We start from the raw sequence: 17,876 nt of genomic DNA, 5'->3' as shown, positions 1-17,876 counted from the left end.
TTCCACACCGGACGTTAGCACACCACATTCTGTCTTAGTTACTACTACCAACTTCAGCACGGGAGATCCTTTAGGTTTTGCCCTCCCCACTTTATTATCCCATCCACCTTTACCACCATTTTATTCTACCTATTCACCGCGTCCTTCCTTGAGATCCTCATCCTGCATTTGGCAGCGAGTTGACAAAAACACTATAAAGCTGAAGAAATGCTTTTTATAAACCAGCTCGTATTGCCAAACACCCACTAAGCCAAGAGATTGGCTTTTTGCCTCCCCTTGAGCTTTCGTTCTTTCTCCTCAAAAGAAAGAGCATGCAGCACAAGTTGAGCACCACTGATGCTATACCCCCCTGCTGGGTATCCATACAGGATCATCTATTCTCAGCCAGCAGGTCCCAATGACCAGGTAAGCCTCTCAAGCTGCCTATTCTCTCCCCACGTGCTCCCTGCAAGAATACAGCTGATGGGCTTGAAGGAACAAGCTGATGGGCTTGAAGGAACAAGCTGATGGGCTTGAAGGAACAAGCTGATGGGCTTGAAGGAACAAGCTGATGGGCTTGAAGGAACAAGCTGATGGGCTTGAAGGAACAGCCTTCCTGGTGCTGACCTCCCCACAAGCATCTGCCACTGTGCCTACTTACCCATAAGGAACATGTGCTGAACCCAGGGCTCGACAAACCAGGAAAGCAGGGTTCCCCCAGTCCTGCTGTAAGGGCACTGCCAAGGCCCCACCAGATGCATGTTGTGATGAGAACTGACCCGGAGAGCATCCACAGCAACAGAAACCCAGCCTCTAAACACTAAGAGAAGCATTCCATAAAATTTAACTCTCAACCAAAGACAGGAGAAGAAACTTAAAGAAGAATGGCTTTCTCCACTGCAGACCCAGCAGCACACAGAATTATGGCAGGATGTCCATGCTAGTTTAATAACGAACGAAAAAAATTATTCCATGTGTGTATTAGCATAAGCTTATGAATACAGTTTCTCCCAGCCTTCTCTGACAAGCCGTCACAGCTACCACGCACGCAGGTATTTTTCACACATTTTAATATATGCATTATTGACTGGAGAAACTACTAATTTAAAGTCTGCTCATCTCCCCTACATCAACTCATTTCTCTTGCTCCTCTCTTAATACAGTTCTCTATATTAAGTGACAAACTTGTTTAAGAAGAACCACAAATCTGAATCTGCTTGCAAAGCAGGAGTAACAGCTGATTCCATAACTTCTTCAGCTACTTGAACAAAACAAACCAATCAGATTTTAGTTCAGTTCAGCTTTCTAGTAACTGCCACTGCAGTATATGAACTGAAGTGCAATTTGTTTCTCTAATTAGCATTAGCATGCAGACTACCATAGCTCTAGTTTGCTTGGCTTTCCAGGTGGGTTAAGTGCCTTCTGATGCAGCGGTAGCTTAGATTGAATCAGTAGAAAACAAAGCAGCCATTTGGCATTAAGATGCCAGAGGGTCCCCAGCTGACCAGGCATTTACCTACCTGGGCCAAGAGGGGCTCATGACAATGAGAAATAGGGGCAGTATCAGGCATTTCTACAAAGTCCTCAGTACAGCCCTAAGGCTGAGCTATTCTGTATGCGGATGGGTACTGCCAGCTCAGTGCACAAGGTAACAGCCATGGATCATAAGGCCGTTGTCACAGCTCTGGGGCACTCCCAGATCAGCCCTCATAGTCCTTTTTGTGTCAGGAACTGGTAAATGCTTTCTCTTCTAGATGAAAACAACAGCAATGACTCCATAAGCATATTACAAAGATGCTCTGCTCTCTCTAGTGGCTACTGTTAGCTTGAAGGCACAATTCAAGAAACGAGTTACAAGTTTTAAAGTGCCTCACCTTAACATTTTGTTTCCTGAGATCTGATTTGTTCCTTCATGGCCCAGTATCTCAGTTAAGATCCTCTGGACTGGACCAATGAGACCCTCCAAAATCCATCACCAAAGAATGGCAGCAAGCAAGCAACTCTGAACCCGAAGCCTCCTCCAAGGACGCATAAGAGACACCGTGACAATGTAAGCAGTGCAAGTCACACCCTGCAATTCCTACTTTAGCACAGTGTTTCTGAGATGCTTTCCTCTCTTATGGCACAGGAGACTAAGATATTGCTGCTGCCCCGTCCCACAATTTATTGAGTCCGTGATGAACCACTGCATCATTTTTCAAGGACCAAAGAACTCTACGTGCTTGGTCAATAAAATATACTAAGTAATAACTCATCCAAAAAAATGGGGATGGCAACTCCAGAACTGCAGCTCTATTAACTTTTTTTTTTTGTATGGATAAGTTTAGCAGAAGGCAATATTAGTGACAAATAGCAGCCTGGGGAAATTTTCAGATCAAGGTAATAATGCCATGAGGTAGAATGATTTGCTTTAGTGTTGCTGTATAATGCTTCCAGTTCTTCCAACGGGACACTAATTGTAGCCAGAGGCCACCTTGCTTAAAAAATATCTAAAGAAATATTTCAGCACTAAAACTGTCTGGAGTAATAAAAAAAACAAAGCATCCTCCCCAAGAAGGGGCACTGGGAAAGTGCAACTGGGTACAAAGCTCAACAACTGAATGATTCAAAGCAGGAAACAAAGTCCCATGCTAGCATGCAGAACCACATCAGTAGGAACAGCACTCTCACCCATACAAGGTGCTTAGGGCTCTGCCCAACAAGCTCTGAGCATCTCCAGCAATCTATCTGTTTTCTCCAGGATTCAGCTCCAGCGTTTGCCCCATCCTCATGGCAGTTTTTCCCCTTCCATCTGGCCACAACTCTCACTTGTGCCTGCTGCCCCTTCTCCAGTCCCAGCACTTTTGAGAAGAGCCTGCTCCTACTTGCTCTGCATCTCTATTAGAAGTCAGACACCACAAACATCCTCTTGGTGCTTCTACAAAGCTGTGACTGCTGTGCCTAGCACAGCACTGTCCATAAACCTACCACTGGCACCCTCCACCTTGTCACGCCAGCCATTCATGAGACATTGAACAGTACTGGCCCTAAAGCACTAACAGCCAGACACCAATATGAGTGGCCCAAACTATTTCCCACCCCATCACCCCCTTATCCAGCCCATCTCTAACTGACAACTACATGAATGGAAGGATTTTCCCTTAGCAATACCCAGAGAAACACTCTCCATCCCTGAAAGCTCTTTAATTACACATCTCTGTCTCCTTCTGGGATGGGATACTTCACAGTGCTTTGAAAGGGAACCACCAGCAGGATCTGACAAGGCTGCAGAGGTGGGAAGTACCTGTCCTAGAGCAGGCAGGACCGCACCAGCCAGAACAGCAGGCACCAAACGAGCAGACAGCCACCAACACTGCAGACAGCTGCAGGAAAGAGAAACAGAGAGGACTGGTTTGATCACACTCGTTCTTTGAGATTCAAAGCAGAGTTTATCTCCTGCAGGTTTCTCTCTTTCTACAGCATGAGAAGGAGTCACTCCATATGTTTCTAGCCTCTCCATCCTCCCTAAATTAACTCTCCCACTGGTACACATCCATCCTCTCTCCTATCAGCAGCCCCAAACTTCCACCTAGACCACCAGCTTCATCCTGACTCAGGATGCTCCTGGCCCACCTTCCAGACAGGAGCTGGAAGCCAAGTCCCACTGCTTCTGGAGGGGGCAAAGCCCCCATCAGCAGCACAACAGAGGCAGCCTGAAAGGGGAGGAAACCACACGCAACATCCATATTTAAATTTTCTTTCCAAAATTTTCTTTCCCTTCTAAAATGGACTAAAATCTGCCTTAGAAATATCAATATATGTTATCTTACAAAAATGGATTGCCTTTGCCTCTACAGTGCTCATCTGGCTAGAGCATCCTTCACTTGCTTAAAAAGGCTCAGGAACCCAACTACATGTAGATACTGTACAGAAGCAGCTTTGAAGCTACTTGTCATACGTGTAAAATTGGGAAAAATTACAGGTCAAGGGTTGCATCTGCTCTGACTCATTTTTGCAAATGAATACCTGATTTACTGTTTCCATCAGGATATAGCAAACCATGTTTTATGTATTAAATGTCAGTAAATGAACTGAACACCAGTTGGCTATGGATTTTCGGGAGGAAAATAACACAGCAACCTACCCACCTCCTTCCGTAGAGTGAGTCATTAAAATAAGGCAAGAATAAAATTCTTTGTTCTTTCCATGCAGCATGAGGTGGGCAGCACATGCTGTTTCTGAGTTTCTTTGCTCTCTTAGCACTTATTCTTTCCTTGCAATGAAATATGAGAAGGAAAAAGAATACCTGAATCACCAAGAGGTTTTGATCGTATTTTAAATTATTTTCTCAGTAGTTGCTCTCCTAACTCAATGGGAAATACATGACAAGAACCAAGTCATCCCATTTGTAAGACACTATCCACTGCAGCTCCAGGAATTGCAAGGTGGGATTTGCACGTACGTAGCTGGAAGAAATAAGATACAACATTTTTTTCCAATTTCTATAACTTTCAAGAGATCAAAATTCAAGCCAACAGGGCTTTCTCGAAGAAAAGGAACAACAAACAAGCACTGTAGACTTTGAAGGTGATAGGGCAGTTTTCTCACACACAAGGACCACCGAGCAAGAGGTATCTAGAAAGTAAATCTTTCAACCAACATAAGCCATAGGGATTTAAAGCCAGTTCCTCCTCCATCCTGCAGCTTACACTGGTAAGTTGCATACTTCACCAGCAGAAAAAGTTGCACCTGAGGCCAGGGCAGGTGGTATGGGCTGGGGCAGGAAGCCGCACTGATGCTCTCCCAAGACCCCCCTGACCCAGCTCAGTGAATAGCAGCACAGAACTATATTTTGTTCAAGTCTGTAGGTGATCTTCCTATCAAATCCAACCTCATAGCCTCCATTCTTACTCAAACAACAACCACCACGAAAATAATTCGGTATAAGACCTGTTCTTCCCTGCAATGTTAATGTCAGCCTTGATGTTAGTTTTCATCAATCCGTCTTCCATGCATATAAAATGTCGTGAGTGGAACAATACCACAAAACATTAAGTAATTTAACATGAAAAGAAGGCACTGGCTCTGACTGACAGCACTATTCGGAGTGCAGGGCAGTATGCATGCTTTATGCTTTTAACACACAATGCACTGAAGGTAACTGCTGAGGTTGGAAATAAACATTCAAAACTAAAGTGTTAGAATTCAAGCTACCTAAACAATGTTAATTTGATGCTCCCTTGGATGTAACATCCAGCATTATGTGACCAAAATGCTTACCTCTCTCACTTGTCTTACTGAGGGCACAGAACAGCTGGTGATCACACCATCAGTTACTCCTTCTCCTTTCTTTAAATTGCATATTATTCTGTCTATTCTTCAGAGGGAAACCATGGATTTATTTACCATACATCACTCAAACCCCATTCTGAAGACAGAATTTCTTATCTTCCACATAAACAAGTTATCTTTCCTAATGACCCATGTGAGATGAAACGATAGCATTGCGGTCGCTTTACAAATGGAAAATGAAAGCAAAGAAATGAAAGTGAAATGCTTCCATTTCTTTTACTTACCTTGACTGAGACTTGTGAGACTCAATTTCCAGAGAATTCAGAAGTTATTACAAGGGCTTCAAGGCTACCTCTCCCCAGTGCACCTCCATACCTTGCAGAGGCACTGCAGGAAGTTTGATTGAGTTAGCTCCTGTGCCATCACCAGGGCACAGGGCCACAGCTGATGAACTTCAGCAAGAGAAGGAGGCAGTGGCCTCACACTGCATTAACACCATTCAGCTGACCCAAGGAACCGCTCTAACACTGCAGTGTGCTGCCAGGAGCCATTACACCACCGGGGTTGAGCCTGACATCTCTGCCAACAGTGTCAAAACTCCTAACGGGCTCTACAGCAAAGGCCTACTAAGTTCAGAGCAGCAACTCAGTATTTCCGTAACTCATAGCCTTGAGCATCCAATTGGGCACACAAACCATAGGAGATGGCTCATCACCCACCTGCTACGTAAAGTCTAGTTTAAGTCACTTGCCTCGTTGGAACCTGGGAACACAATGGCACAGAGGTACCGTGCCCTTCAGGACAAAGCTTCCCTCCTCTTCAGCAATTCCCCTGCTCCAACCCCTTCTTCACCTTCAGCAACAACCTTCTTCTTGACAGCTATGACTCAGATACAAGGCACTTCCCTCTCTAAACGATGAAATATTTCTGCGACAAAATACTGCAAGAAACATACCTAATATACTACTAGTAGTGTTTCACTGCACCATCTTCCCTTCCTCTTTTTTTGTTAAAGACACTTTTGAACATCCCTCCTGCAACATCCGAGCTATCCATTGATTAGCTGAAGTACCACAACCTCCAGAATGACTAACGTGCTCCCCGGATCCATCTTCTCCGTGGTCTCAATGTTGGAATGGCTTCAGAAAAGCAAGCTGAAGACGGGAAGAGAAGAAAACCTGAATACTTAAAAGGGCAAAACTCTTGCTGGCTTTATTCAAAGTGCAGCGGCGACCATAATTATGTAAATTCCAAAAGCTTGTCATCACTGACCTTTTCAAAACACGCGTGTCCATGAGTCTAACATACAATTCATTGGTGAACCCTGAAATTTATTAAAGGTCATCAGTCCTAGAACTATTCCTCATTACATCAGTAATGTAAGTAACAACTTAGTTGATGCATCCGGCAGTAATCACCAATGATAACAAATTTGCTTAAAAAACAGGTTAAAACGTTGATGCAATGGTTTAAAAAAAATCCCATACGTTGAAAAAGGTCTGTAAAAGGGAAAAAAAAAAAAAAACACACACAAATATTCTCGCTGCAGAATATCAATCTATTTGTTCTGAAAACAGAATTCAGCAATGCCAGAGTTTAAAGACCCTGGTCACCTGAAGCCCTGTGAGCGAACCGCCGGGAGCCACTGCTGATTCCAACTGAGTTCATCCTGGCAGTGCATAGAGCAAGTCTAAATCTCACTGCACGCAGATCCTCTGGGGCTTGGCTGGCTCTTCCGTCCTATTGCTTCAAGAATTATGTCACAGACCTCTGTATTCCTTTGGGGAAGGTTGTTCTCTACCTTTCTGATCTCATTCACAGAAACACAGCTTCTCCCCCACACTGACTATTGGTTTATTCTAAAATCTTTCTGTGAAGAGCTCACAGAGAGCCTGGCACAACAATAAAACACCTCTGTGAAGGTTTCTGTAGAGCTCAGACTGCCAAGGAGAGTTTTCAGACAGAATATGTACAGGAAAAAGAAAAAGAAAAAAGCCCTCATGTGCAAAAATAATCACAAGCCACTATGCAATTACTCGTGAAGTTTATGTCATATTTTCTGTGTAGAGCTCACTTGAGAAAATTCGAGTATTTTTCCTTTCAAGAAATTGAAACACAATGACAAATAGGCGAGGGTGTCCTTAATTAGACCAGTAGTTAGAACATGAAATACAGACCTTGTTCGATGGCAGAACTATGGCTCTTCCCATGCTATGGAAGCAATGAACATTACAAATGAAAAAAAAAAAGCTGAGGAGCCAGATCAAGCAGAATTAGTTGCCAGAGCATTGCAGAAGATAATGAATCTACAATTTATGCCAATGAAGGTAGCTTGTCTTTGAAGCCCAAGGTCTTCCCCCCTCAAATAAAACAAATCGTTTTTTCTGGAATTTGCATGCAGTACAAGCCTGCATTTCCTGAATTAATTTCCTACCAGCAGCACCACAAACGACAGCACAGATCCTGCTCTTTCCTTTGGTAGCTCTGCTCTTTCAGAAGGATGAGTTGGTTCAGCCTCTTTTACAACAGATGGAGGGACATCATAAACTATCAGATGGTCCCAAGGCAAGGTCTTTGAAATTCAAACAAGGTATATATCCATCAGCCCTACCATACAAGACCGTAACGGGGCCGATTACAGCAAGCACTACATGCTAGCACAGGTCTGTGTCAAATCAGTGACGTGACACAGTATCAAGCTCAACAGCGGGGTTTTAACTGCTTATTTTCACCTAGCGCCTGCCTGCAGCATCTGTCATCACCAGAGCATTCCATGGAGTCCCAAACAAGCGGAACAAGGACACCAAATATAGCCTGGCACACAGAGCTGGAATTATCTTGCTGTAGTTATTCCATTTTCACCTGAGGCAGTCAGCAACTTGGGACCCATTTCTGGAGATAAAGCCATAGCACAGCCAAAACTCAGTGACCTAGGAGATAACTCTCACTGCTCACCCGCTCACATGTTCCAGGAGGTGGTGCTGTTACTCGGGTGGAAGCAGGCTACAAACTTGCACGCAGGGTTTGAGCATCCCAAGCATGGCCAATCTCACCGCCCAGCATGCCTGCACAGATAAAATACTTCAGCAGACAAGGGAGATTTTCTGCAAAGAAGTGCACAATCCCAGATATGCACACACACAATGCAAACTGAAGACATCGTGCAAAGCAACTCGTAAATGCACACTCAATATTTTATTTTTTTTTAAATCAATGCCTATCAGGTCCTAATCCTCCCAGCCCAAAAGTACCCGTTCTGAACAGAACAGAAACTCTTCATTGCTGTGCATGAATTCAAACCATGCATTATTACAGAGAACAAACCGCTGTGTCACCCATCTGCAACAGCCATCTGGGACAGATGCTCTGTCTGGAGATTTAAGGTCCATAGTCAACTTATCTTACAGCTTGATCGTTTCCCTTCTGAATGTCCCAGTAAGAAATTATGCAGTCCCATCTGACCAAAAGAAACCCTACGCACACACTGCATGTCAGCTTCCTTCCCAGATACATGGACAGCTCAGAAAGCAGATTAATGCTGTGCCAGTACCATCCTACCCCAGCCCACCCAATCTGCTGCTCAGAGAGCTAAAGCTCACCTATATTTTTTTTATGGATGTGGAATTGATCATCTGTAATGCAAGCAAAGTCAGACAGATTATTTGTTTGCTGGTCTTTTTTACTTCCCTTCAGAGACCTCAGTTCCATAGGTCAAAGAAACTCCCCTTCAAACAGGTCAGTAATCAAGAAGTATAAATATTTTTCATTAGATTTTGAAACAAATCAGCTATTCACACCTCAGCTATACAGTTTTCTCTGCACAGCAGTTGGGCAGACAGCCACATTATTTACTTGCCATCACAGACAGTAAATTGATCCACTGGCATCTAAGGGTCCTTTTTCACCCATTACTATTTCCAAGACCTCCCCAGCACAGCTTGCTTTGTACCCCGGACCTGAGTCCTGACTGCAGCTTTTAATCTTTGCTAATCACAAAATCAGTAAGGCTGAATTCCACACATAAAGCAGTATAAAAGAAGGAAGCAATGGAATAGACTCCTTTGTTTCAGAGTTCATTGATCTCTATATATGCTCACAGCTTGATGAGAAAGTTAATTTAATGACTCTGAAGGCCAACATGCATTTTTCAGGCTCAAGGTAAAATATCAGAGCTGGTGACACTGCAGTGCAGAATTAAGGTAAACGGCCTTCATAAACAAGAGTGGGATTACATTATTCTCACTGGTATGAAAATTTCCCCCATCTGTCCCACGTCGTGTAGAGGTTAAGAGCCAGCAGGTGCGTACACACATCTCCTGGAAATGGAATGCCAGCTGAAATAACATCACCTCCCGTTCCCCAACACCTCTGGCAGTGCAGGAAGCGAGCAAGGCATGACCCGTGGCAGCACACACAGACATCATGGCCCAGCTGAGCTGCAGGGAGGTTGGGATTTCCATTACGCCTCACTAAGGAAAAACGTAATTAAAACTATTACACTTGGAGCACTTCCAGCTCTATGAATCTGACAAAAGCTTTTACGATGATAAAAGAATAATAATGTCCAGTAAAATTCCTGTACATAAAAAGCACACTAAAGAGTTTTATTGTCAGAAATCCAAGGGAAAGAGCACTTAAACAAGTGAATGTGCAGCTGCTATAGAAAAGAGGCAGTGCGACTCCTCCATTTCATAAACTGAAGTTTAACTTCCCAGCTCCGTATCCTGGCACACTTCCCCTGTCAGAAGAAACATCTCTTGTTTTATTGCAGGTCAGAGCAACTTATCTGAAGATATTATGGATGAAAACGTTCCCGTGGCTTCAATACAACCAGCCCGATGTCCTTTCTGTGATGGCTCATTTTGACACTTCGATCCGCTTTGCATTTCCACCCTTTGAAAGATGCCCAACACAAGAAGGAATTTACAATGCCATCCACCAACTATGGGTGCATCACAGTAAGAAATTCTCATGCTTGCTCTTTTTATCGATCCACGCAGCAGGATATTATTTGAGGTGACATTAACAGAAATGTCATATTACTCAAAGAGAAAAAGATAGTTCACAGTTTTTGGAAAAAAACATTTGGCAGAGCACTGCCATCTGTACCAATATTGGAAACCAAGCTATTAAATATGCATAATTCACTTAATCTTATGAATATATCTGAAAATTAGGCTTTTTACTATGTTTTCCAAAGAAGCATCTCTTTGCATACGAGTATTATACCCATCTGGAACACTGGCACTTGCAGTACCCTTGCCTTTTCAAGTCCGTGCCACCTTGTTATATGGGACTCATCATATATACAGAGCATCTGAGTTCTGGAAGCTGCTTATGGGAAATAGAGGTAAGAAGAGACAAAAACCATGAAGATTGCTCAAACAATCCAGCACTGGAGCTGGAACCTGTTTGGGATTACAGCTGCTAGAGAAATAGAAGCTGGAGATGGAGCCTGGCCATCCACAACTGATTTGAAGAAAACATCTGCTGTTACTCTGCATCTGTCCCTCAGTGATCAGTTTAAAAGGGGTATTTTTATTTAGTTGTTGCTTAAACCTGGGAAAGGTAGAATGAAACCTTACCAGATTAGAACTAAGGTTTAGAAGGTAGCTTTGTTACTTCTTGACTGCAGCACCGTGTTTGGAACAAGCACAGATTCTTTCCATTTTACCCTGCGCCTCCACTGATTCGTGCACCTGAAGCAGCCATAGTGAGTGTGACACTCCAGTTATGATACCAACCTCTTGAATGGGATCATCTCCCACTTCCACATTGATGGCTCTGACTCAGGAAAGTGAACAGCATGCAAGAAAGACTTCTGGAATGATTACTTAATAGTGCTGCCAAACCCAAATGGGCTTCATAGCAGTGTCGTTATGCTATACTCTAAGAGAGTAGTGACGATTTCAGGATAAGGCTTTGCAAAAAAGTAGTTGCTAAGTCCTTCCATACAGTGTAGAAGCTTCTCATACCAGCTCACCAGACCTTGCTGGACTTTTGCTAAGCTCAAGAGACTGTAAAGTATGGGCTTCAGAGGACTGTTCTGCTATCTGTTCTGAGCTGCTGGACAAACCTTAGGAAAGGAACTGTGAAGCAGAAATGAGAAAGCAATCTCAAGCTGACCTAACCACCTGCTCTACAATAGTTTTCCAGGAAAATGTTCTAAGCAGCTGAACTTAATCAAGAGGCTGGATGCAAACCATTCATCCAAGGAATTCTCAGTAATGAAAGATTAACGTGCCCTTTACTTTAGCGGGTTTGAACATGAGACTATCTCCCATCTTTGGATTTACTTTCCAGAATTTCTTTCTGTGCAATATTTACAATGCCTGTTTCTACTCTTAAAAGTAGCAGCAGAAAGAATTTCTTCCTTGAGCAAACAGATTTGAACAGACTGCAGAAAGTTGCCAAATACTGATCTCGTGAGGGCCAAGCTTAAAATTTCAAGCTGATTTCAGTTACATACACGAAGAACTTCTATAAACTAATATGTAAAACAAATGTATTACATTGTATTAAAACAGGTGAATTGTACTACTTCAAACAGTAAATTGAAATGTCTGTGATAACGAAATATTTGAGAACAGCAAAAAAAATAGTGTAAACAGTACACTAGGAAAAATGAAGTTGCCTCAGGAGGTTCTGTCTGAACACAGAAATAAAAACTATTTTGCTGTGTGAGCACAGAGCCAGGTCACACAGAGTCATGGAATCTCCAACCCTGGAGGTACTCAAAAGTCACCTGGAGGTGGTCCTGGGCAGCTGGCTCTAGGTGACCCAGCTTAAACAGTGGGGTTGCACCGGGTGATCTCTCAAGGTCCCTTCCAACATAAACCATTTTCTGACTCTTAGATTCTAAAATCAGCCAGACAATAAGCCACGCTACCAACCAAAAAGGTTATCTGCTTGGACAGTTTCTGGCAGTAATGAATCCTAGCATCAGATCCACTTTGGTTCTCCTGGAGAGAGGAGCCAGATCTCCTTGTATTACAACAGCCCGTTCATGCAAGGTCAGACACAGACACATCGCCCAGGTGCCCGCCAGCATGGTTACTGGCAGCAAGCAGCAGAAGTCAGCCTGCTGTTCCATATCAGACTTATTCTACAAGCCTTTTCTTCACTGGTAACTTTAGTCAGGTCTCTCCCCACTCCCTGTCTACCAGCTTTTACAAAACCCAGACCAATACATCTCCTATGCTTTTTCAAGTGAGAAAAAAATATTTAGTGGGTACAAGTTATAAAGGAGGATACAGACAGTTCTGCAATACGAGCCTTTATTTCTGTTAGAAATGGTTAAAAACATTATAAGAACTGCAGGCTTTTGCTGACCAATGTTGGGCTAAAGCACCCTAAGCATCTAAGGATTACAGAACAATCATTACCTGGTTGTAGTTTTCCGGATGTCTGACAAGATCTGTTTCTGTGACAGAAAAATGTCCAAGGGTCTGGTCCGTATGAGAGCCACTAGTGAACAAATGGATCTGGAATAGATTAAAGTAAAAGACATTTGTAATTGTAAAGACCAGATTATTAACAACACCCTTAGCTACCATCCAACAGCTTGCATGGATGCAACAGTGATGTGAACCAGTGATTACAAGCCCAGTGCCAATGGCAAGTACAGAAGTAACTACAACAACCAATACAACAGACTTTGTAGAAGAGTCTACAGGAATCCTTGGTCACACACCACAAAATGGGCCATCCAGTACCGTTACCACGAACACATGCTCTGCTGCCACCACAGTAAAAGTGAACAATTACTCTCTTTTTCACATCTCAGTCTTTTTTCTTTACTCTGTACACACTCTTCTCTTGAGAGAAAAAAAAACATTTTCACAGGCAGTACAAGTCTTAACAGAGGTAAAGGATGCCCTCAGAATAACTGCCGATTTCTTCCTTTAAAGCAGAACACTGTACCAAGTTACAGCAAGTTTCTATACTGCTGCTATATATTCTTGGCTTTCTCTTACTGGGACCTTGCCCCAGCTGCACTGGTGATGGTATCATCAATTATTTGATGAAGAAGCTTCCCAACTTAGTCAAGGGAACAATAAAAAGCAATTCGTCCTATTCAGAGCTGATCCCTTTGTTACTGTAATAACTGCAGCTGCCAAACAAGATAGCAGCACACATTTGTCAGAGAATCGCTCATATTTCATTAATATTTCTGCCAGAAGACAGAGAATGTTTCCTGCTTTTTTTCCTTTATTCTAATATGAACTTTATCATACACTTGGGTATTGACAACTATTTTAAAGCTGACAGGCACTGGGCAATTATCAACCCTTCTCTGAAATTTAGGAATATTTTAGCATTCCTTTCCCCAAACTCACTCCCAGTGACAACCATCTGTCACATGTGCAAAGCTATGCAAGTTTAAAAATAAAAAAGCACCTCCCCACACAACGTCCTTCCTTTCTGCTCACCATGGCTCTCCCAGCTGCCTTCCCATGTAACCACAGCAGCAAAACCTTTGGGCCACAGCATCAGGGCTGAATTTCAAGCCCTCTTCAAAGGTATGCTGCAGCCACGCTACCGGCTGAAGCTCAAAACAAATACTGCAAAGCTGTAGCAACAGAGGAATAAAGTGTTCCTCTGAGACCAGAATAGATGGATGCTGGCACAATCCGGTATGTGTATTTTTACAAGCTGTTATTGAAAAATCACGTTCTGACTAAAGATGAAGCAAGGCTAAAGGGAGAAAGAGTACCAAGATAAAATTACAGGTGAACGGTGAGAGGCAGAGGACACGTGTAGCTATTGCTGTATGGAACCAAACAGACAAAGAGGAAGCAGGTCTGACTGAACCTTGTTCAGCCTCCTCTGCCTGAGAGTACAGGCACAGCCTTCACAACTTGGGAAGCATCCAGGACCAACTCCTAAATGCCCTTGAGTTCAGCCAACCTGCAAAAAGATAAGCTGGTCAATTCCTCTGACAGGGTGAGAAGGGGACTTGATCATAGCTTACATGCATTTGCATTGAAGAGATCTGTTGAGATCTAAAGGCAGAGTCACATTAGGAAAACAAAGCTTTTCAAATACTAAAAAAAGCCCTCAAAACTACCAATGTAGTCATTACAGCAGATTCCTCATGCCAAGACAGAGACACATCCAACAACCGCAGTTCAGCTCACTCATAAATTACTGATAATGAAGTCATCATCCAGCATCAGTCTCTGCCCTCTGCTGTTCAGAACATCAAGATTTTCTCCGCATCCCCTCACCCCACCACAGGATGCATAGATACCACCAATCTAACCCACTATAACACAACCTATTTTATATTACTGATCTTCAAGGTGGCACAAGAATCCACTCCTTTCATAGCAGGTACTTCACAGGCCTGCTTTGCATTCACTACTCCTGCTGTTACAATTTCCAAGCACATTAGGAACCATTATTGCCATTTTGCCACAATCTGATAATACCATTTATATTAAAGTCTTCTTCTGTCCATAATTCCATTGAATATCATTTTATTCCTACTAAAATATGCCCGCAGTCCACAATCAGATGCTCAACAAAATTCACCTCTGAATTCAGACTAACCCTCTCCTATTTCATTTGTAATTTCTGTCCTGGTCTTTAGTGGAGGGAAGACAGCTGAAAATACCCACAGGAAATCCATCAGTTTTGCAGAAACTCTGCTATTTCTTTTTACATGCTGATTGTGGCATAATAGCATTTAACAGACCTGAGGAATAAAAAAGCCAATTTTAAACTGTTTTCCTGAAACGATGCAAGGCTTCTCATTCACTTTTTTTTTTTTTTTTTTTTTTTTTTTTTTAAGGCCAAGTGGCAATTCAAGGCCTAACAAAAAACAGCTTCTCTCCCCTATGAATTCAAGAGGGATCAAAAGGCAGGCAGGCAGATATTCCACTAGCACTTGAGAGGAAGGATAGAAGAGAAGGAACCAAGAGGTGTGCCTTAATATGGTAATGTATCCCTCATGCTTCGATGTATTTGAATGTCTATCAGGTAAATAAGTACCACTGAGAATTTGGAAGGAATTATGCTAGTATTGCTGTATTATACTTTCAAAGCAGGCAAACCTGCCCATGTTGAAAAGCTATTATAATGTTATTCAACAGCTTACAGCCTCAGGCTGCAAAACTCCTCAGCAACAGAGAGGTTACGATTTCCCTGAGGAAGTCTCCTTCCTACAGTGGGGCACGTAGGTGTCTGGGAGCTTTGCGTGCCTCAGGGAGCTGAAGGCACTGAAAAGCAGCTAGCTAGCAGCAGGGCTGGCAAAGCAGAGTAGCAGGCAGAGCACCTAACAAGCAGCTCCCACCAAGACTGGCTCTAGCTCCAGGCAGGCTTCACTCCCCACTGCTTGAAAGTGCTTACTGCAGAACTTTGTACCATCAGCCTTAAGTGGCTGCAGACAGGACAGAGTACACAGGGCCCCCAGAGAACCCAAATCACGCAGAGGAGGATTTCAACTATCATCCGTGTACTTTAGAGAATGAAGTGTCATTTATTTTTGCCCATTTCACCTTGCATCTCCCTCCTACCACTCCTTTTCACTTTCTCCAGGCAATACAGCACTATTTCATTACGACGTGAGTCATCATTTGTAACCTGAAAGTACACGTCCCTGATCACCCAAGCAATTCGATATTCTATTTTTCCACAAAGTCACAGAAACACAAAAGACCTCTGAAGGTCCTCAGTCTGCCCCCCTGCTCTAGCAAGGATACTGCCAACATGTATATGCGTTTTGCAAGCCTCTGAGGATGGACATCATTCACCCCCTCTGCTGACCTGTTCCAATGCTGCCTGCCATCCCTGAGAAGATATTTCTAACTTGCCAGAACCTGCCCAACTACAACCTGAAGCTCTCCCCCCCCCTTTGTCTTTTGGTACTACTGGGAGCACACAACCCTCCCCTGCATAACTACCTGTCAAACAGCCCAAAGCAGCAGTGTGATGCTGCCTCCCTCAAACTCCTCTCCACCAGACCAAACAAGCCCAGCTCCCTCAGCTTCTTTTTGGTGGCCAGGCCTTCTTAGCCAGCCCTTCACCATCTTGGTAGCTTCTTGCAGGATCCTCTGTGCACAATTCTTGTTTCCAGCAGCGATACCCATGCTTATAAGATAGCATGGCAAAGCAGTCATTTCCTAAGTAGGAATATATTTTCCAAGTGTGATGCATTTTTCTCAGAAAGTCCCAAATAGAGAATATGGTATTTACGAGTTTGTGTGAGTCACGGAACAAAATATGTGGAAGAGTCACCACTACTTGGCAAAAGCTAGAGCTCATGATCAGAGTAAATAAGGCTGTTCCACAGTTGAGATACATAACCTGGTAAGTTATTAAACAGAGTGAGCAGAAACCATCATTATCATTTTGTAGAGAAAGTCCTCTAAATCTGTCAGTATAAGTGAAAAACATAACACTCATTAGCCTACTGCACATTGTGTTTTCTGTTTACGTGAGGAAAGCAACAGCTCCCATACAGGTCATATGGGTAAGCTCAGTCTTCTAAGACCAAGCAGATTTGTTTAAAAGTTTTAAAGCTAAGTTAATGCAGTAGCACAGACAAAACTTCTCTGTAAGAGTCAGAAAATACAAATAGTTGTTTATGCAGCTGTTCAACTGTACACATTGTGTTTTGTGTGGCCATAAAAGTTAACATTAACGTGGCACTGCAATGAAGTCCTTTCCAGTTACTTTTGCCTTTCAATTTTCTTGCTTTTAATTCAAACTAAAATATAAATCAGAGCACTGCACTTTATTATAGCTCTGAACAGAACTCCCACAGTCGCACATACATATTTGAGCACACATAATATCAGTGTGTGATCACAAATGGAGGAGCTGGGCCCCAGTCAATCCTTAGATGTACGTATCTGTGATGGCAGTTGATGGCAGCCCTCTGCACATACCACAGAGCACAGTCTGAACGTAAGAATTATCAGCAGCACAGCTTACTGCTTTCAACCTAGTCCAGCAATGACTGAGAAGGCAGTAATGGCAACATGGGGAAACTGGATGAACAGAGAAACATTCCCTCTCTTGCTTAGTCTTGCAGACTCTGAAAACAACCACAGCCCAGGAAACTGCATAGTCACTAGCCTGTCTCAAGACTACTTGACTACACTAGTCTTAATGTGGATGAACATTTTTCCTCCAGTAGCCAGACGGAAAAAAAAGTCCAAGTTTATTTCAAAATACAATCCCCATAGGAGGTCATCTTCCCTGTCAACACTTCAGCATGTTGCCCATTCAGCACCTCTCTTCATCTCACCCTGGACACTGAGAGGATCTCTGTTCTCAGGGCCCCAGCTCTGACCTGCTCTTAATTCTTCCTTGCTCTCATTAACTGCAAGCTGAGGTATCGAGGCTGCCTAATGATTTGTTCCTGCCAAGCACTAGATAAATCAGAGCACTGATGATGACTTATGGAATATTTGCCTCACCTACCATAAAGATCAGCATACCTCAAATAGAGGTAGCTTATCAAGAGGAGAACACTTCATTTGAGTTTTACATCATTAAGTCACCTCTCCCAATAGCATAGCTGTCTGTAATCTCAGTGCAAAAGCCAAGGACTGCACCTGCACTTAAGGTGAATCGCTGTCTTCCTTTGCAGATCAGAAAAGCACATTCACAGTGGG

At 43.1% G+C, this 17,876-nt stretch overlaps 1 protein-coding gene across 11 annotated transcripts in view; it reads right to left on the bottom strand.

Annotated features, from left to right (window-relative positions):
• TEDC1 (tubulin epsilon and delta complex 1) overlaps nucleotides 1-17,876 on the bottom strand; it is a 64,026-nt gene that overhangs the window by 26,313 nt on the left and 19,837 nt on the right. For 7 of the 11 annotated variants that reach the window (XM_085231107.1, XM_085231109.1, XM_085231104.1 and 4 more), the window contains 3 exons: nucleotides 12,636-12,734; nucleotides 4,107-4,231; nucleotides 3,263-3,341 (listed from right to left, as the gene is read on the bottom strand). In XM_085231107.1, coding sequence (XP_085087233.1) covers nucleotides 3,263-3,341; nucleotides 4,107-4,231; nucleotides 12,636-12,734 — 303 coding nt within the window. The remainder of the gene's footprint in view (nucleotides 1-3,262; nucleotides 3,342-4,106; nucleotides 4,232-12,635; nucleotides 12,735-17,876) is intronic. The other 4 variants (XM_085231110.1, XM_085231105.1, XM_085231106.1 and 1 more) reach the window with 1 other exon arrangement.

Source organism: Meleagris gallopavo, chromosome 10, assembly GCF_905368555.1.
Source record: "Meleagris gallopavo chromosome 10, MGAL_WU_HG_1.1, whole genome shotgun sequence".
Classification (NCBI taxonomy): domain Eukaryota; kingdom Metazoa; phylum Chordata; class Aves; order Galliformes; family Phasianidae; genus Meleagris; species Meleagris gallopavo.
Note: the sequence above shows the minus strand (reverse complement) of the source record. Positions and strands in the feature narration are given on the sequence as shown.